At 42.5% G+C, this 19,399-nt stretch overlaps 3 protein-coding genes and 1 long non-coding RNA gene across 7 annotated transcripts; 3 read left to right on the forward strand and 1 right to left on the reverse strand.

Moving 5' to 3' along the window:
* The first annotated feature begins 2,712 nt into the window (after positions 1-2,712).
* LOC129599145 (uncharacterized) lies at positions 2,713-4,948 on the forward strand. The gene is made up of 3 exons (XR_008691885.1): positions 2,713-2,868; positions 3,122-3,447; positions 3,595-4,948. It is a non-coding gene; the product is annotated as an uncharacterized LOC129599145 (long non-coding RNA).
* A 346-nt stretch (positions 4,949-5,294) lies between these two features.
* Positions 5,295-6,317, reverse strand: LOC129599126 (histamine H3 receptor-like). Its single transcript, XM_055497266.1, has one exon. The coding sequence runs from the start codon at positions 6,315-6,317 to the stop codon at positions 5,295-5,297; it is 1,023 nt and encodes a 340-aa protein (XP_055353241.1).
* Positions 6,318-8,981: 2,664 nt separating this feature from the next.
* On the forward strand, positions 8,982-10,807 carry LOC129599143 (uncharacterized). 2 transcript variants are annotated; one of them, XM_055497284.1, is made up of 4 exons: positions 8,982-9,247; positions 9,488-9,613; positions 9,849-10,558; positions 10,641-10,807. In XM_055497284.1, exons 1-3 carry the CDS (start codon positions 9,133-9,135, stop codon positions 10,529-10,531), a joined length of 924 nt encoding a protein of 307 aa, XP_055353259.1. In that variant the 5' UTR covers positions 8,982-9,132; the 3' UTR covers positions 10,532-10,558; positions 10,641-10,807. The 2 variants fall into 2 exon arrangements, with proteins under 2 accessions (XP_055353259.1, XP_055353258.1); XM_055497283.1 differs by having other exon boundaries at positions 9,849-10,807.
* Positions 10,808-11,264: 457 nt separating this feature from the next.
* Positions 11,265-19,233, forward strand: LOC129599140 (P2X purinoceptor 4-like). Of its 3 annotated transcripts, XM_055497278.1 has the most exons (14): positions 11,265-11,365; positions 11,692-11,783; positions 12,669-12,984; positions 13,094-13,258; positions 14,429-14,521; positions 14,788-14,935; positions 15,332-15,403; positions 15,794-15,969; positions 16,306-16,386; positions 17,095-17,236; positions 17,752-17,882; positions 18,095-18,254; positions 18,350-18,442; positions 18,624-19,233. In XM_055497278.1, exons 4-14 carry the CDS (start codon positions 13,188-13,190, stop codon positions 18,831-18,833), a joined length of 1,377 nt encoding a protein of 458 aa, XP_055353253.1. In that variant the 5' UTR covers positions 11,265-11,365; positions 11,692-11,783; positions 12,669-12,984; positions 13,094-13,187; the 3' UTR covers positions 18,834-19,233. The 3 variants fall into 3 exon arrangements, with proteins under 3 accessions (XP_055353253.1, XP_055353254.1, XP_055353255.1); XM_055497279.1 differs by lacking the exon at positions 12,669-12,984; XM_055497280.1 differs by having other exon boundaries at positions 12,669-13,258; positions 18,627-19,231.
* The last annotated feature ends 166 nt before the right edge of the window (positions 19,234-19,399 follow it).

Raw genomic sequence — 19,399 nt, forward strand, 5'->3', positions numbered from 1 at the left:
CATTTTCTAAGGCTCTAAGGTGCACGTACTTAACGATGCGAAATCGAACAGTTTTTCACAATTACATATTATTACATCGCAGATATAGTACCATGTACGGTCTTTTTTTGCGGTTTATGAATGCTAGCTACAATAATCAAGCCGGGTTTAGTTTATTCGCATCGCACACGTACAGATATATGATGACGAACAAGGTAATATTATATCGTTCAAAGTTGACCATTTTGGCTTATGCTGTCGTTGTTATTACTAGCACGTCATGTTGCTCCTGTGCATCGTTATCGGTAAAAGTACAGTAAAAGAATAAACTCTTTTTTTGTAGGAATGTTTTATTTGTGTACATAATTAGCTCATGCGCCACTACTACTTGTACTAATCATGTCCAAGATATAAAGTGACTTTTTGTTTATATAGTCCCGGCGGGTGAATGATTAGTTGCATCGTGATCAATATCCGCCGGTACGTACACGTGACCTATCCGTTGTCAACAAAACATTAATCTGTTCGGTGCAGGTACATGAACTCACATCTCGCGGAAATCATGCAACAAACCCAACAAAGTACGCGGAAAGATTGTTCGAGCTTGTGATACCACTCAGTACAACACTGCAATTAATACATTCGGAATTGTGACAACACAACAGTACTGTAGGTACAACAAGTAGGTAAAAGTACGAACACCCGCTTGATAGAAAAGTGCCGGTATTTCAATACCAACAGCAGCACATACGCCTCTGTAATCCGTACGTGTTGCTAATGTGAATGGAACAGCCGCAGCGACCGCCGGCACGGTTTGCAAGCAACACCAGCATAAAGAATGTGCCGATCGATAATGTGCGGTATCAATGCATATACATTTTGTTTAATATGGTCGAGTGAGAGAGCGATTTGTTTGACTCAGCATACACTGCTCATAGTACCAGAAAGCCTGCGTGGAACCTACGGAGAGACGCATTAACGAGTCGGAAAAATTATATTGATGCAGTTTTCGAGTTAAAGATGTCAACGCATTACCGTCGCGATGTTCAAGTGGAATTGTGTAATAAAGCGGAACGTTGGTGTAAATTCTCGTTAATCCATTTTTATCTGTCATGTTTCTCGAACAGCGGAGAAAACATCTTCGCACAACATCGGAAAACGCGCGAGGTTTGTTTGGGTTCCAAGGTCAGTATGACATTGCCAAGCAATCAGCGTTGCGCTGTGAGTCATCGGCAGTGTGTACGCGTGGAGCGCCCGGTGCGTGTGGGGATATCTTTATCGAGTGCGCACTGCCGCGCTACGGCTGCACCGCGCCAACAGCACCCGGCATCGGCTGGGCCCACACAGCCGGATCTTCCAGTTTGTTGACATCGAGCATGTGATGCATGGGTAATAACATAAGTATTCCAACACGCGCTGTGTCCTTGCCAGGTCAATGTCAGGGACATTGCTATACAGCTGTACTGTACACAGTATACGAGTGCGCGCATTACAGCTGTATCGGCATTTCCTATACGCGTTGCACACAGTAGTGCGGCGGCAATAATAGAATGTATGTGCTCAGCTTCCTTGTGCTGCTGCTGTTGCTGCATATGGCCCATTTGGAGTTTTGGCTCGCTTAGTTTTCTGTACAGGTTCTGGCACGTGAGCTGCGAGTGTTTTTTTTCGGCTAGTTTGACGAGTGCTGGTCCGAGTCATGTTCATGTGAATTTTGGTAAACACCACAATGTTTGACTGCACATTTCAACCTTGTACTGATTCCCGTGTTGCTGCGTGACTGTGTGTTATTTCCGACCGTACGTGCGCTACTTTTGTTTTTGTTTTATTATTAATCTTGGCAGTTTAATTAGTTTACTGAAAGAATAATTATACCGCAGCATATCTCTGAGCATTTCCGCTTCAGCATATTTTCCCGAATCAATGACAGCAGGCAGATAGCCAACGCATGTGTGGACGACGTGATAGTGATTTAGCAAATATTTTGTACCGGATGCCTTGAAGTACGATGTATTTAAATAATTATTTCGGAATTGTACTTATTGTACGTTCTTTATTGAAATGCCTCTACAAAAATGGGATGGCCAATATTTTGTACGGAAAATGTACAGAAAATTTTACGTGGATTTTTCTCCAGTTGTTAAGAGATTGTTTTGGTAAATACCCAATTGATTCATACGCATTATGTTGATGTTGTGTTGGCGGGCGATCGATGGACGACGACCTGGTGATGATAATTTCTGCTGTACGTGGCGGATGTTGTCTTGTACGCGTGTTTGCATGTGGCCATATTGAAATTTACCCAAGCGCCCGCGGACAATGAACCACCTATCGGTCCAATTTGCTTAAACCATTCATTTCCGTTCAGTTCAGCCAGTACATACCAATCTCATTTCCGTCCTAAAAATGGTTCCTTGTCCAAAGGAAAAAAAACCTCGGATGGAATGACACGTCTCTTTCGGATCAGCGCGGCTCGCTTCGACTACATCCTCCTCGATCAGCTGCACATCGCGATCGCTATGCTATGCCGATTGCATCATCGCATGTTGTGGTTGTATGTGCGCTTCCAATATATCGCTCTATCTGTTCTCGTGTTGCATGTGTGTGTATATATGCGGAGATTACACGGCACAGCTGCGTTGTGTTGTCGTTCTCTCATGTGGGGAAAGCGTTTTTTGCTGACATCAAGATGGCGGATGGACGTGGCGTTTTTTCTCCTGTGCTCACCCACGGAGATTTCGCGATACATCCCGATTATGATTTCCCCGAAAATTATTCTCTCCACCACCACCATCTCAGGGAATTCATTTTGTTACAGGAATAACTGCTTCCGATGACGTCATTCGCCAGTGCCAGCGTGTGACTGGGGTATTATGTGTGCTTCATGGAAATGTAAGTTCATCCAATCCCTGCCTGCCGTTTCCCTTTCTGTCTAACGCGCGTCATTTCCCGTTTAAGTGGATATTATACGTGCGTGTGCACCGCGGATATTTTTAATTTACATTACAAGTACACGATACGAGATTAATCCAACATTAATTTGATAACGTGGTGCTGTACAAAGATCAAGTGTAGTCATTATTTTATGAATGGATTTTATCTACATTACATTCTTGTGATTTGTAGTGTAAACACTATGTTGCAGCGTATGGGGCGGTCTGCCGTGGACAGTGGTGACTCTGGGTTTTACCGAAATCCCATCGGTTGCAGTCTCGCTTACCAGCTATGCGGTTTACACAGCGACAAATGAAATGTTGTAAATGCATTGTCTGGTATGTGAAACTCCATCGAAAGAACTTCGCGCTGGCGATCAGTCGGGGGAGGCAGCGGATGACTGTCTTCGACAGGGCAACGGTGAACTGACACAGTGCTCTCACGTGACATGCGCTGATTGGTGCTTACTGCGCTGCATTGGCGGAGCGTCATCTGCAAGGAGTGGATGGCATTCTATAAAAACGCCACTGCTCGCTGGTGAGTGCCGCCATTTCTTGTCGTTTTTGTACCCTTCCGTTTTTTAAACTGTGAGGTTTACACTTTAAGTGGTCTTATACAATACTGTGCCTCATACAGTCAATAATTTATTCAAATGCCATTGTCATAAATGTTTATACCTTGGAGGAGATTTCAACACGGACACCATGTGGTCGGATGTGACGTGCCGTGTCCGCAGCGGAACCGGGTGTGATGGAATGTTTCTTGGAGCGGATGGTTATCGATCGCGCGCGCGGTACATATAACAGGTAATGCTGAATCATAACCGACGCTTGTGTCGCGCTGGAGGGCCTTTTCTATTTTCCGCTCGTTAGGTCCGCTAATAAGGAAGCACCGCTTAATGGCTCACTGTGGTGTGTTGAAATAGACGTGCTGGATGTTTGACGTGATTTGTTTAATCCGTGATCTGTGGAGGACGACAGTTTAAGAAGGGAAAGTGCACCGCGGTGCAGCATGGCAGTGTAGCTAGCTGGTTGTGGGCTATATAAGTACAACTACTAGTCATGTCTGCCGTGCAGCTCGTGGTGGTCAGTCGTCCTGGTGTCCAGTATGATTATCTGTGTTGGGTTCGGTGCGCCTGTGTTTGTTTATCGGTTCCGCCGGGAAGGGGAGCGGTGTACAGGTAGCTCGCCATGATTGGCTCATGTTTCTGGGAATGCCGCTCACGCTGCACTTAGTCGAATATTCGTCAGCTGATGTGAGTCATCTATTGTATATTTTCAATGAAAAAGGGAACTGCTTGTGCTTGTTCTTCCATGAACGTTGCGATCGATAACTGCCTCCCCGATGACGATGGGGATTGGTGAGTAATCTGTCGATAGCTTAACATTAACAAGAAACTCCAATTAATCTTTGTCATCCCAAGTGTTCGGCTAATGGGTATAATTGTAGCGTCGATTTGAAACAACACATCTATTACTACTGAGTTACGGTTAACCCTATCATCCTAATACGTTTGTTTGCCAAGAAAGGACGCTGATTAAACGTTACGCGCACGCAATGAAAGGTGGGATCTTGTCGATTGAAGGAAAAGCGACGGGAAGTTCTTTACATTCGGCAGCACAAGCGAAGATTGATATCCGTCTAGTGCGGAAGTAACAGCTGTTCATTGGAACATTTTTGTAGTGATGTATATAGTCTTGGGTAAAAGAGACAACATGATCTCGCGAACCGGACATACTCAAATATCTATCGTTACACATTGGCTCGGCTAGCCTCGGCATGTTTTGAATAGATGCCTAAAGTACTTCTTTTACTGGTTGGTCTAATAAAAGCATTGCAGTGCTGTGCCCACTTATCGAAGGCAGACTGGACTCGGATTCTGCTGCAGCACAAAATAATGTAGTCGGAATGCATTAATGGCTTGCCCAAGTTCGACTACCGTGTTGCATTAACACTTACGTGTTGCATTAACATTCGCATCTTAAGTTCATGATGTATCAGATTTGATTAATCGTAAGACGTACTTTATCGCTGAGAATTATGGAATTTCATAATTCAAATTTCTCGAAGTGTATGTACATAATCTGTTTTTTACTGTACAGTGTACAGACTGCACTTCCGTACATGTACTTCATGTTGTATAAATTACTACCATTATAGCCAATCATGCGATGCTACATAAAGATTAACATTTCGCGATCTTTGCACCAAAAAAGCAGTTCGTCAGCGAAGGTGGTAAAATGCAGACCGATGTCCAAAACAAACATAAATATCATGCTGTAATAAAGCACGGTTTTTGGTGAAACAAGCTATCAGTACCAGCCTCAACGTAAAACTGAGCCACTTGAGCATACTTAAACTTGTACATCCACAGGAGTTCAGTTTCACAGACGCAGCCACGACCTCATGCTCCCCCAGATATTCGTTCTAAAGCATCCCACGACGATCATCCTCATGGTGGGAATTTTCAGAGTATAGACAATGGGATTGATGAGGCTATTTCCGTAGAACAAATACAAAGAGACGGTATACCATCGCAGCAACGAAAACGTATTCCCGTAAACCAACATGACCAAGCTGATAAGCGCACAAGGGAAATTCACAGCCAGGAAAACTGCGCATAACAGCATCATTGTTGTCCCTTGCTTGGTGGTTCGTCTATGGCTTTGTCGGTTCGTTCCACTTTTCTCTTTCTCATCCTTTACTTGGTGGGATTCTTCGAGGGCCATTACGATACGTTTCCTCCGCTGTCTTAACGTCATATAAACCAGCACATATATAATGACAACGACAACAGAAGGCAGTATGTTTTCTGTTAAAATCGCCAAGTCACCTAACCACTGTATTTGAAAGAACTCAGTCATGCACTGCCCCATAGGTGACAAACGCTGACCAGTAAAAAGATCCACAAACTGGATAGTACCGTAAAAACCAATGTTAACGACCCAGGTCAATACGATCTTCTGGATAACGTATCGTCCACTTTCTTCGGCGGCAAACTGTGCGCCGTGTGTAACCATTTTGTAGCGATGGCGAGCAATGAGCATCACGGTTGTTGCGGTCTCCGCAGAACATATCCAGTCGATGATCTTACATACGCGACAGAAGGCAAAAGGAGCTGGCCAGCATCCCAACAAATCCAGTGTAAGGCGAGTCGGCATGGAAAAGCTCCCGAGCAAAAGGTCACAAAAAGCGAGGTTTATGAAATAGAAATGTTGAGGAGTTTGAAGCTCTTTTCGCCGAATGAAGGTTAAAATGACGAAAACATTACACACTGCAGTAAGAATAGATTGCGGTATGCCAATTATTGCAATTACAATGATTTCGGGTTTAGCGAAGTAAAACACTGGATGGCTACAATACGCCGCATCAGAAACATTTGGATAATCAGTCCCATTCGTATCCATATTAAGAGCATCAGAAATAGATTTTCTACCAATTTTCACGTTCAATACGGGCACTGGTTAAAATAACAGTCAGGATTACAATGGACGACAAGTCGTACAAGGATTACAAGGATACGTTATACAACCTATTAGCAGAAGAGGCGCTTAAAGTTTCATCCGGTTAACGGAAGAAAAAACATCTTCACATCATGTCGTTTTGCGGCTATCTCAACCGTTACTTGCATTATTGCATTATCCACCTAAACAGTAAGGCACCATTTAAAAAGGAATAGGATACGACCACCGAAGTGCTACAGTTAAGCTCACAGATAAAGTGGAGGCACTGAGAGAAAGGATCTGACTGGATATTCTGGATCTGACTGACGCAGTGGGACGGTTTTAGCAAGTAGCATCTAGAGAAATGAGACATTAAGCCAGCTTTTGTAGCGTTGTAATCGCCAGGATCATGGTACTATTTGTGTTGTTTGACGGGAGTTGGAATATGCAAAAAGCTTCATTTCTCAGAGACGTCAGACATTTGTATTTGGTATTACACATCCAAGGTGCCATCAGAACCGGGATTACCTATGTACGTAGTTGACTTAGCTGACAACGCAGTTGGTATCATTGTTGAACGAAGGTTGCGCTGGTTCGGCATTGTAAAGTACGAGGTGCTAATAGTTGACTGCTTTGGGCTTCTGGGACACCTGACGTTTATCGGAGGATTGTAGAACCGTAATGAATCTGTAATAAAAGTACCTCCGCCAGATTCTCGCATCGATTTTCCTGTAATACACTACAGTGACTACACTGCACAGTGTGCACACTTTCAAACGTTAATAGCCGTTTTGTGACGTACTCGTATAACTATGGTTAAGGCAGTACATTTAGTTACTGTATATCAGGAAATAAATCAGACACGTCTGAATCGACTCCTGCTAAAACAGTTCTACAGGTGCAGAATAATATCTTTAACGTTAAATATAGAAGTATAATTAATTGTGTATTAGGCACTTACGTTATTTACGTCGTTACGACCGTCACTTACGTTACGTTACGTACAAAGGACGCTCCAAAAGTAAGTTTCCCTATTTTGTATCTCCCGGCTTGAAAGCTTTTAGTTCTTATGAACTATATTTTTAGAAACGTCCTTCATTAACGAAACAAAATAAAATATAACTCTACCTAATTACAGTCAAATGGAGAAGAACTGCCGAGAAAGCCGTTCAAGGTTTCGACACTTTGCCACGGGTTTTACCCTGACAGTTTTTGTAATTTTTCTGTCTTCTTGCTCACTTTTCGGAAAGCACCAAATACCATCAGATAAGGAATTCTTTTCTGTCTAGCGCTAATAAGTCCGGCTGCACATATGCGAGATTTGTAGAATCGTATTTGAGTACTCGTACTGTAATTAAGTACTGACTGGCTAATGGCTACCGCTCCTACGGTTTTCAAGTTTATTATTGATTTTTTCAAGAAGGTTAGCCAAAACAAAATCCATAGCAGGCGGGTAGAACCGTGCTGGTCAATAGGGTCAGTTGCCAGTCATAGCTTTTTCGTTTCATAACGACAACAAGGTCACGACAAGTTTCGATGCCTTGATATTTCCTGCAAAACAAAAAAACAATTGTTAAGGCCATGGATCCCATGTTTCGTTGTTCGGATTACTGCTTCCATGACTCATGGCAGAAAGTGGCTGAGTCCGGGACAGGTACTTGGCAAATGCACTTGGTTAGTTAGTTTAATAATTAAAAATCCTATTAATTAATTAAATTTCGTTCGTTGCAAATTCACAATCATTACCGGTACGAGTACGTCCGCAGGAGTACGTACATTGTATTTTGCCCAGACACGACAAAACTGCGATATGCACACGGACGAAAGATCGTGCGTTCCCAGTTTCCCGGGTGGTGTTTCCACTCCAGGAGCGTTTAATCCTTGTTTAAGTTTAATCCGTGAATCAGTGATGGGTTACTGAGTAGACAGTAAGTAAGGGAAAGCTACTCAGTAAACAGTAGCCTAATATTAAGGATTCAGTAACCAGTAACGTTTTGGACCTGAAGTAACAGTAACAGTAAGTAAGCGTTTGCGGCAGCGAAAAAGTAACAGTAAAGTAATTCAAAAGTATTGCAACAGTAACAGGAGAGTGCGCTAAGCAATTCTGAGCGATTAAAGAAAAGCGATTAAAAAGGTGTTCCAGAGAAACTTCTTGATCGCTCGAGTTTTTAATCGGTCTGCTACCAACCGATTAAAGAAATTCGCGAATTTCGTTAATCGGACGTTTCTTCATCGGTAGTGATTAAAAACTGCCACTGGGAGGTGGCTTGGAATCTACCAATAGTACCGTTCTGAGTCTGAGTTCTGAGTCAAGCCGCTTCTGGTAATTCGTAAAACTCTTAATCGCTCAAGTTTTTAATCGCTTTCTTTAATCGCTTTCGGTGCTTAGCGCACTCCCCTGTAAGAGTAAGGAAGAGGTCCAAAAACTCAGTAACCCATCACTGCCGTGAATGGTGTCGACTCAGACTCGACTGTCCATTAAACTGCTGAAATCTACGGCGACGGGCGGTCACGTGCTGCGGCCAGCGCGCTGAGTGCTGAGTCTTCTCGCTGGCTCAGTGCTCACCGTTAAATTGTTCAGTTCAGCTTCATTGTCGCTGCTGAGTGCTCACTACAGAAGTGTGGCAAACGAAGTCATTGAAGTGGTTTGTTAATTTTTCTCGACATTTCGATTGCAAAGTATGTTTTTCTTGATATCTCTTTTGTTTTGGTAATTTGTCGGCTAGTAGTACTTTGTAAAGAGCTTTCTGTATGACACTGGAACAAAATTTAAAGCGCAATGGATCAGCACGACATAATACCGGACGCTGCCATGGAGGGGAAGTTCAGTACCATGGAAGAGCAGCTCCAGCAAGAAAGGAAAATCTTTGTGGAGAAGGTCAACGAAATTATGGGTAAGCCAGCATTATGGGTACTGGGTAGGAATATACTGTGAGCCATATTTTCCAGCTCATCCCTCGGAATAATAGGATGACCTGTAAATTTGTTGAAATTTCTATGTGATGATTTAGAAAGTTGCACGAAAAATTTTCTGGCAAATTGTCACGGAATGATGCTGATGAATCACTACACGATAACGAAAAATCATTTAAAATTAAAAATAATTGGAATTACTTATTGCGATATTTCTGCAGATCAGTGCCAGCGTATTGTGTGGAATTTGTGCAAGCAGTACGAGAATGTGCTTTATCGTAAAAGTGGCACAGAGGAAGAGCTGATTTTTGGCGAAAACACGGATGGCGAGGATAAGACCGAATCAGGTGAGGCCGTGTGCAAAACCAAATCTTCCTTAACAATGCTTTGATAAAGGCGACGCGCAGGGTGCACTTTGCGGCTCTTCTGAGATATTAAGGACGCCGAGTACGAAATTGTAAATAAACTAAATTTAAATGAATTTCAATTTCCAATAATAATAATGAAATTTTTCGATTTATCTGTGCCAGATGTCGTCTACTACGGTGCAAGCTGTGCTCCATGTGTATGTTTGCGTTGTAGAGCAACCTGATAATCCTCCAGTACCACTTATGCCGGAAACTCCGAAGGTTATTTCTTTCTCTGGATTTCAGTGGACTGTGAATCCTACCTCCTCCAAGTGGAATTCCGATAATGCGTTTGTGGATGAGCACGGCAAACTCCATCTGCGCTTGAGCAAGGAGGATGACGGTTGGCAAGGAGCTTTATTGACCAGCGTTTCAAAGTTTGGCTTCGGTCGCTACCAGTTTCACGTGGACGCGCGTTTGGACAAACTGGATCCCAACGTCACCTTCGCCATGTACAGCCAGCCCGAACACTCTCCGGACAGTGTGGCGATAAAGTTCGCGAAATGGGGATACGGAGACGCAGAGCAGGTGAGCTACGGGATGAGCAACCGCTTCGTTAACGAGCCGTTCCTGCGGACCGCGACATCGGTTGGGCATCGCTTCAAGCTCAACGGACCCAATACAACGCATTCCTTCTATCGAAAACGCAACAGTGTACTCTTTCGATCGCAGCACGGGCATGAGAACAACAACAACAGATATGAGATATTCAACTGGAATTGTGAACTGCCGAAGGAGATCGACCAGCAAGACGAATATGCGCCCGTGACACTGGGACTCTCGCTGTACGATGGTCGCCCGCCGACTGATGGCCAGGAAGTGGAAATTGTGATCACTTCGTTTATTTTTCATCCGTAACTGTACATTCTTGGCGAATACCGCGAAGTAATCAGCTGTATGGATTATGTTATGTTGTTTTGGTTTTATGGATGGAATTTTGAATTGTAATAACACTTTTCTTTTGTAGATAGGTCATTGAACTGCGCGAAACTGATGGGAGTGCGAGAGCTTGTGTGCATTTTCCATAGCTGAACTGGCATCGAGCACTTCATATTTTGTTCTTAGTTCTTACTATTGATCGCTTCGGTGTTGTGTGCCGTTTAAAGCTTTGTGGAATGGTGTTGCATTTTTAAAGATAGAGTTCCAAACAATCGGTGTTTTGCCGTTTTGCAAACTTGAAGTACGATTTTACTGTAAGTAGCTTACTGAGAAACAGCAGCAGCTTTCATTACTCATCAATCAGATAAAAGCGGCGGCTGACGAGCAAGCACTCCTTGTGTGTGCTGCCGTGAGTGCCGACGCTGTGCCGTCATCCAGCTGGAGTTTTACGTACGTACGTTGTGACCAAAAATGGTGCTTAATCTTACGTACCGCGCCTCATTTAACCGTTACTATTGCCGCAACGTCATGCTCTAGCCGGGTGACGACACTCACGATAACAAGAACTGGGATTCCTTTCCTTGGGCAAGAACATGGATTCCTTGCCCAGGGCCCCAGGCCATTGACAACCCCTTATATAACAGCAAAAGAAGTATGATTCCGTCAAGTTGTTGTTACTTCTTTATTTTTTGGACTTCGTGCATGAATTCTATTTCTAGTTATTTTGCTTTGGCGGAATCTGTACACCTAAATATGCACACCTAAATCTGTACACCTAGGCGGAATCTGTACACCTAAATCTTTGGACGGAAGGTAACCCGTACGGGAGAATAATTTAGGGAATAATTTGCTGGATGGCTTTCACTTTTGCTGTTCTGGGAGAAGCGTTATATGATTTGTTGTGCGTGCCCGTTTGAGTCGGTAGCGCATTGGGGACTGCACTTGTTTTTTGCTTTATAATCAGTAGTTTAGTCAGCAGTTCAGCTACTGGTTGAACTAACGCGTTGCCATTTCCAGACGTAAGTTAAATACTCTAGTACAAGTATTCCTTTTGAACGATTTTCCCAAAAAAATCTTTTTAATTCTCCATCTTTCTGTAGTTTTCCTTTATTGCGATGCAGAAATGACTTTATTCGCAGGAATAGGAACTACTCGCGGATGCAGAAGACTTCGAAGCGCGGATTAGGCATCTGCAGATCTAGCGTGACCTTTTCAAAACGGAGTGAACACAGTGAGCAATGTTAATGGGTGTGCAGTTTGCTGGAAACCTGCAGCGTGGTGTAGACAAAAGCGTAAACAACAAAGCGATTAGTTTGAAAAAAAATTTAAACGGCGGAGCAACGCATACCTTAAACTAATATGAAAATCACTGAGCTAGAATTATTTATGATAAAGCTGTCCAGGACAGCTTCGGAACCCCAGGATACATGGCAGGCTCGTAAATTAAAAAGCGACTTACCTGATATAACTGCACGCTTCTCTCGCTGCCTTTGCGTATGGAGGGAGGCAAAACATCCGACACCATGGGATATGCGCATGACGGTATCAGCTACATCGTTGTTTTATGGGAAAATCCGCCTGTCGCCCACACGCGTGTATCTGCTGTTGTCCTGGATCACTGGATGCGCACTGGCTTTCCGAGTGGATCTTGCTGCTCATTATGTTGGTCAAAAGAGCCAATAATTGATGGATACTTGGTGTCGTACAATTAAAGGTCGTCACCTGAACCGCAGTGAACTGCGTGATTTAATAATCGATCTTGCTACTTTTCAGCTGAACGCGCAAACTTACGTTCCAGACTACCGGCACTGAATGTGTTACCGGCACGTTTCAGCATCTTGCATTTATCCTTCTGCCTGGTTTAGTTTTTTACTCGATTTACGCTTTCCGCCAAAAGTGGTGAACATGCTATAAAATTTTGTTTTAAAAAATATTTAAAATTAAATGGTAATGCAGGTTTCTGGTATTTTGTTTAGAGCAATAGTCAATTTTGTGAATTTCGTAACACAGTCCCTTATGAACACCAATGTTTTTGGCTTTTTGCGACGTGTGATCCGTTCATAAATGACTAGTACATCCTGTCCCATTGAACCCAACCATTGGTTTGTCTACACAGGAGACGCGCACTGACTCCATTTGAACCGATGAGACCAGCAGTTTTTTAAGCGGCCCAAGTCAAGCGTTTAATAGATCCAGTCTCTAATGTGCAAACTATCAGTCTTCTCTCCTCCTGTATAGAAGTACATGCACAACGCCGGGTGCGCGCGCGTATACGGGCCAGCGACACTTCCGGTTTCCGTGCATTTTGCTGTGTATCCTGCACTTAAATAGTTGTGCGACTCATCGCGCAGCAGGACGCCAACCCCGGCCCAGTGCTCGTACAAACTACAGATCACGCAGGAAAACTGTCATAGAGTTCCTTCCTTTTTGAAGTAGGTGTGCTGGTGGAGAATTGGCGCAAATTAAACTATCTCATCATGGCCGCGTGTCGAGTGCGCACCGGAGCGTTGTTATCATTTACAACTTTTGCCGCTCTTGCAGCCGATCAATTGCGGAATATCATGTGTTGACGGAGATATGCACAGGCAATTGACCATTTGCCGGGATCCACTGCACTGCCATATTGTGCTTGAGTATGGCCGGATTATTGCCGAAAAAATCCCATTTGCGGTCATTCCTCAAGTGCTCTGATTCTTTTCTCTTCCAGTAAGTTAAAGCAACACCTTACTGCAATATAAAATATGAACACCGAAAACTGGGTTACAGCATGATTACAATAATAAAAATTATACCCTATCGCATATGACTATCGAACTGCCGGTTATGAAATGATAGTTTCTAACTATTCTCAAATTATTGTTTTATTGTGAGAGCTGCTCCTTACAGAATACTATACGTTTACAAGAAAGATATTATTAGGCGTACTATGTACGAAACTATATTATCTCTCATATATCTTGATAAAGTTAGGTTTTCCTTGTACTGTTTACAAGTTGTTTGTGGTTTGGCTCAATCAGCACGCAAAAAGTAAAGCAAATATAATTTTCCGTAACATGGAGATACTTTTCTATTTAATTTTAGCGACCAATTTACCAGGCTTCGCCACAGTTTACACTTGGCTATTTTAAAGAACAGAACAATCAAATTACGCCTTGAAAAGGTTAGGTAACCAACAAGTAAAAACTCGCTAATAATTAGCGGAAGTTATTTTTTGCGGGAGACTTTTTGTTACATTTAACCGGTTAGCACATTTCTTCTCTACAGTTTCTCAGTTTCGCGAAAGACAAAAGCGCCTTTTGTGAATCGCGTGATAGACATTTATTGAACAACAAAAAAGTTTGGTATCAAATTAACGAAGCCAATAAAACTCTTTTTTTACAGCAGTAAAAGTAATTTGACTCGCTAACGGAAAAACCTTGGTGATTTCCGTTAATTCCAGGCCTCCGCCGAACTAATATTATCGCATCGATTTTTCACCGTAGAGCTTTTTGCAAAAATTTAATGTCCTGGCACATAAACGTCAATGGTGAATAATTACACGCTTCAATCATCACGTGTGTAGCCAAATGGCACTACAGTTCCTTGTTACCGCGTCGTCGAGAGGGGATAGCGCGGGAACGCATTCCCACGGCCGGGACAGCCGTGTGAATTTTTCATAAGCGCGTTTGAAATTAAATTATCCCTCCACCGGCAGGTGCCATCTCTCTTAATCAAACGTTGACTACCCGTAGCTGTTTGCACTTTTGCCTTATCATGCCATCCATTCACCGCGCGGCATATATGGAAGCGACAAATTATTGGATAATAATTTGACATTAGCTGGCAAATGTATTCCTATAGTACCTTAAAGAATACTTTTTACTGGTGCGACTACAGATACGAGACGCCGCGCTTAGTCACCGTCCGGAGCGCCCGGATCGGGATTATCTACCGTGTGGTCCAAGCCTGTATAATTTCTTATTTGATTGGGTAAGGCATTATAATACTTACGTGTATAAATTTCCACCTTACATTTCGCTTTCTCAGCAGTATTTTCTTTGATTGCGTAAGGACGTAGTCCCTGTACACTCCTTGGGATTAATTGCTTTTCCGGCGCTTTGTAACCCTTGTGTTGATAAGGTCAAATTGACCACTGGGGAATTTATCGTCTTGGTGCGCTCTATTGAGCCTGCACAGCACCACTGTTGCTGTGCGTTGATGCGCACAGGTTTAATCGGGGTTTTCTTCTCCTGCAGATACGTATTTGTATACACCAAAAGCTATCAGGAATTCGATTTGGCCGAGAGCAGTGTCGTATCGAAGATCAAGGGCTTAATGTATGCACGGGGATTAGAAGGGCGGAAAGAAATTTGGGACAGTATTGATTTTGTTGTTCCGGCACAGGTTAGTGGATGCGCACATTTCATCGCGCTGCTAATGGCTACATGATTGACTTTGAAGGCTCATTGCATAATGTACTCGGGAGTGTATTAATGGACGCATGAGCATTCATTGCGTTTTTTTATGCGACGTACTACTTTGACTAAACTCATTAATGGGATCAATTGACGTAACGCCCACGCTTAAAATATTTGGAGCAGTAATTTCAAGCCCTCGATATTTATTTATATTTGTTATGCGCTTAATATTTTATTAAAAATGATTATAAAATCGCACGTGCTTGCAAAAAACTTGCGTAATATACCATCTCAGATTTACTCTTTTGGCGTTTGTTTACATATTATTACTACTAGGGTTGATTTAATGAAATTTTATTAGGAAATGTTTTTTTATTTTCAGGAAAGTGATGCTTTTTTTATTGCTACAAGTATGGTGCTCACCGTGAATCAGAGTCAGGAAGCATGTCCAGAGGTACGGATATTGTAGACGATTTAAACTAGAAGTATAATATGATATTAGTGTTCATCTACAGTTTGATGCGAAAGACCTTTAACTTTGATGTACGAGATAGCTATTGCTGTATTACATTACATTCAAATTGTATTTGTTTATATAATAAAAAGCAATATTATTTTGCAAATGCCGGATACGATCAGCCTCGCGATCTCACTAATAATCCATTTACATTTACTATTACATTAATTAATGAATAGTACGATCGAGTACCCGTAGTATCGTATAGTGCTCGTATTACGTTGCAGTACTAGTTACATCGACTTATCTTTTCCGTCAGTATTTGTATGCAGCAATTATTGAGTGAATACTATATTATGCGGATTTTGTTATGGTGTCCATTGGCAGGATCCTAACGTATCGCGAAAGGGTGTCTGGTGCGAGACGGACGCCGACTGTACACCGGGTCAGCCCACTCCCGGTGGGAATGGTCGAAAAACGGGACGTTGCGTCAACTGGGACAAGGAGATTAAGACGTGCGAAGTGAACGCCTGGTGTCCGACGGAAACGGACAAAACACCCAAGTTAGTTAGTTAACATGGGGGTACATACGGATTACGATACTGTATCCGTATTCGGCGCTTTATTGCCCATTAATCTTCCCGCCGACGACCATATGCGGCGAATGTAACAAGAGTTCATCAGCCTTTATCGCAGCATGAGAAGCGCGAAAGGAACACTTCGGTCGGTCCATTAGTGGTCGTAAACGCGACACTTTCTGTGCTTGACATTCAGGGTGAAATATATCCCCGAAGAGTGTCGGGAGGAAATTATGCGTAAAATGCCGGGTTTTGATGACGTGATTAAGAGGGTTATTTTTTTGCTGGGAATGTTTTTACTCACGTAACTTCCGCTTGTAGGAAACCTATCCTGCATGGACTGGACAGTGTGACGGTGCTGGTGAAGAATCATATTGCCTTTCCCAAGTTCGGTATTAAAAGGTGAGTCAGATGCTTGACGAATGTTTGGCAAATAGTGGCTTGGCACTTCCGTTGCTTAGAGAAATCCAGCTCTTTTGTGAGTCAGCTGAACATTTATTTGAGCAGTTTATGTTCAGAAGAATTAAAAGCTGAAAGATTTGCGGAATGCAAATAAACGCAAAAAATCTATTAAACTGTTCCGCATCATTGGTGACCTGTATCCGATTCAACGATCACTTATCACCGGAGATTTTGTTAGAAGTGTCGAGATTTATCGATTCGTCTCACTTTCCTTTAATATAAACGAATCGTTCGTACCTATGGCAAAATGTTGGATAGTAACGGTTTTTCGTTATTTAATATCAGGACCGATATTGTTTTACTGAAAGTAGGTGAGTGTAGGTCCTAATGCAGTCAAAACAGTAATGTGGGCGTGTGCCGGCTGTTAAACATTTGGCAGTATTATTGCATATTGGAGCAAATTATTTTTCATGTTTCGCCAGTACAGCTGTCGCTGTCAGTGAACTCCTTGCTTCAGTCTGACGTTTACAAGATCAATTTCATTTATTCAACATTCTGCAGGCTGCTCTGAACTATTTTCAACTGTCATAACACAAGAGGAAACATGGGTGTCTACTCTGATGTACCAGCTTTACACAGCCGCCACCGGGCGCAGTAATTATTTCTCCGGCCGACGGAATGCACACGCTGATATGTCTTTTATTACAGGCGAAATATTTTGGATTCCATCAACCAAACATACTTGCAGTCGTGCCGGTATAATCGCGACACGGACCCGCTGTGTCCCATCTTCAACGTTAAGGATATGATCATGTATGCCGATGAGGATGTGCAGGAGATCTCGACGCGGGTAAGGAGAAGCGGAGAAAAAAATCGCCCAGCAATATGTTAGTTGTTCCGCTCCACTTGGGCACAGCCACGTCGTGCAAAAAAGCATCTGGTTGGAATTATTTTTACTCATTTATACTACGTGTTTGTGGCATGAATAAATCAAAACCCGACGTCGGTGGCTCATTAGACACGTTCTACATGACCAGTGAACTGGCCGGGTGTGTTGTGGTAGTAATCTAATCCCCTGTCTGTCATGACGCGGCCGTTTGGAGTGTACGCGGACATCGAGTGGCGATATAAACAGTTCACTAGGAGGTTATGTCACATCAAATAAAATCAGTTTTTTAACACAATATTCTATCGCCCGGCCCTGCATAATTTTGTATAATTAAAAAACTTTGTCTAGACGGTTACATCACAAAGATATTTGCAGTGTTACCTGTTACATATGTAAGCGTCTGATATTGCAAAATACAAGAATTTCGCTCGGCTAATCATTTACATACTAGTACTGTAATTACTTATTTTTTTCAGGGTGGTATACTTGGTTTCACAATATCATGGAACTGCAATTTCGATTTTGATCAAGAACAATGCATTCCGGTTTATTCGTTCCGCCGTCTGGATGATAAAAATGCCAAGATTGCCAAAGGATGGAATTTTCGGTGGGACATTATTATCAAAATGAAAATTACTGTATTGCCAACGTTTACTATACATAATACATTAATGACATACATACAGTATATTATTACTCCGATCATTGAATTCAATCTACTCCCGCGTAGACCCACTAATAAGCATTGGTACTATCGTCAGGGTCCTACTGACATGGTCCACTGATATGGTTCTACAGCATGGCGCTTTCGTTTTACAGGACAGCGCATTATTATTACGACTATAACGGCACTACGCGTAGAGATCTCGTGAAGCTGTGGGGCATTCGCTTTGTGTTTAATGTCAACGGTCGTGCAGGGAAATTTTCGCCGGTGAACTTTTTGTTAAATCTTGGATCTGGGATCGGACTGTTAGGAATTGTAAGTATAAAATCCCTGCAATAATTAATATAATCATAGGACTTCACAATGCTTGTATAAATACTTAAATACGAATCATGTGCGCATGCTTACAGGCATCCGTAGTATGCGAATTCGTCCTGCTCAATTGTGTGCGATCTAACGACGATCTACTGGAACAAAAATTCACCAACCTGGAGCAAATCAAGGTCGTAGAAAACTTTTATACAATGAAATATAAAATTTAAGGTTTAGTACGAAAACAGCATCTGATTTACGAGTGACAGGAAAACTGATACGATTACCAGATTTTACTACATAGTACATATCTACAACTAATAATAAGAAGGCCGGAGGACTATCGATTAATAAATTTTGCAAATTTCGTAGCAGACAGTACGACGCCAATCCGCCGTGAATCTCAGTTCTTTAAATCTCCGCCAACTGGACGGATCGAACAATGCCAGCTCGGCCCGACTGGATCGACTGGTCGACCGCGACTACCTTTCAGTTACCTCTAATCACATATACGCCAATACGGACTACAGCGCCACCCTTCCGCGTCGCCATCCTCCCATTGCCAATGCGGACGAGATATGAAATGCACAAATATTCCACCGCCTTGTAGTTCAGAGCTTCTCTATGTACACTTGTCGCTTTCCTCATAAGCCTATTATAACTTTGTTATATACAATACATAATGAAATAACTATTACAGCATTTGTAACTTTAATTAGCGTGCCATTTGTTACGGCCTCGGTAAAGGTCATTCGGGGAATGGTTTATCCCAGTGATGTAGTCTTTCGTTAAGTGACGGCCTCTTTAGAAAGAAACGTACTAGTAAAGAGGTTGACGCGCGAGATTGCTGATTAACCGATGGTGCGCTGTGAATAAAATTGCCATTTTATTGAAAATTCTAACTGCAGTATGCTCTTTGCTTTCATTTGTACAGAGTACAACACCGTGCGACGTGAGTATCGAAAATTTCCATTAATAATTTAAAATGTTTTAAATGTATGTGGACCCATCGCCATTGTTATACCATGATGTTGCCGCGTGGAGTAAAGAAGCCAAAGACGGGCTAAAGCTAAAAAGCTAAAGATGTGCTATAGGCGAAGTGGATTTATGCTCATTTCAGTAAACATTGTATCAATCGTCAACTTCTG

This window comes from Paramacrobiotus metropolitanus, unplaced genomic scaffold, assembly GCF_019649055.1.
Source record: "Paramacrobiotus metropolitanus isolate TYO unplaced genomic scaffold, Prichtersi_v1.0 Parri_scaffold0000138, whole genome shotgun sequence".
NCBI classification, from domain to species: Eukaryota; Metazoa; Tardigrada; class Eutardigrada; order Parachela; family Macrobiotidae; genus Paramacrobiotus; species Paramacrobiotus metropolitanus.

Excerpts from the sequence above, each read along its gene's own strand:
- LOC129599126 (XM_055497266.1), bottom strand. The coding sequence starts at position 6,317 with ATGGATACGAATGGGACTGATTATCCAAATGTTTCTGATGCGGCGTAT.
- LOC129599143 (XM_055497283.1), top strand. The coding sequence starts at position 9,133 with ATGGATCAGCACGACATAATACCGGACGCTGCCATGGAGGGGAAGTTC. Across the intron at positions 9,248-9,487 it reads GAAGGTCAACGAAATTATGG|ATCAGTGCCAGCGTATTGTG; the intron begins GTAAGCCAGCAT and ends ATATTTCTGCAG. Across the intron at positions 9,614-9,848 it reads CGAGGATAAGACCGAATCAG|AGCAACCTGATAATCCTCCA; the intron begins GTGAGGCCGTGT and ends TTTGCGTTGTAG.
- LOC129599140 (XM_055497278.1), top strand. The coding sequence starts at position 13,188 with ATGGCCGGATTATTGCCGAAAAAATCCCATTTGCGGTCATTCCTCAAG. Across the intron at positions 15,970-16,305 it reads GAAACGGACAAAACACCCAA|GAAACCTATCCTGCATGGAC; the intron begins GTTAGTTAGTTA and ends TTCCGCTTGTAG. Across the intron at positions 17,883-18,094 it reads GCCAAAGGATGGAATTTTCG|GACAGCGCATTATTATTACG; the intron begins GTGGGACATTAT and ends TTCGTTTTACAG.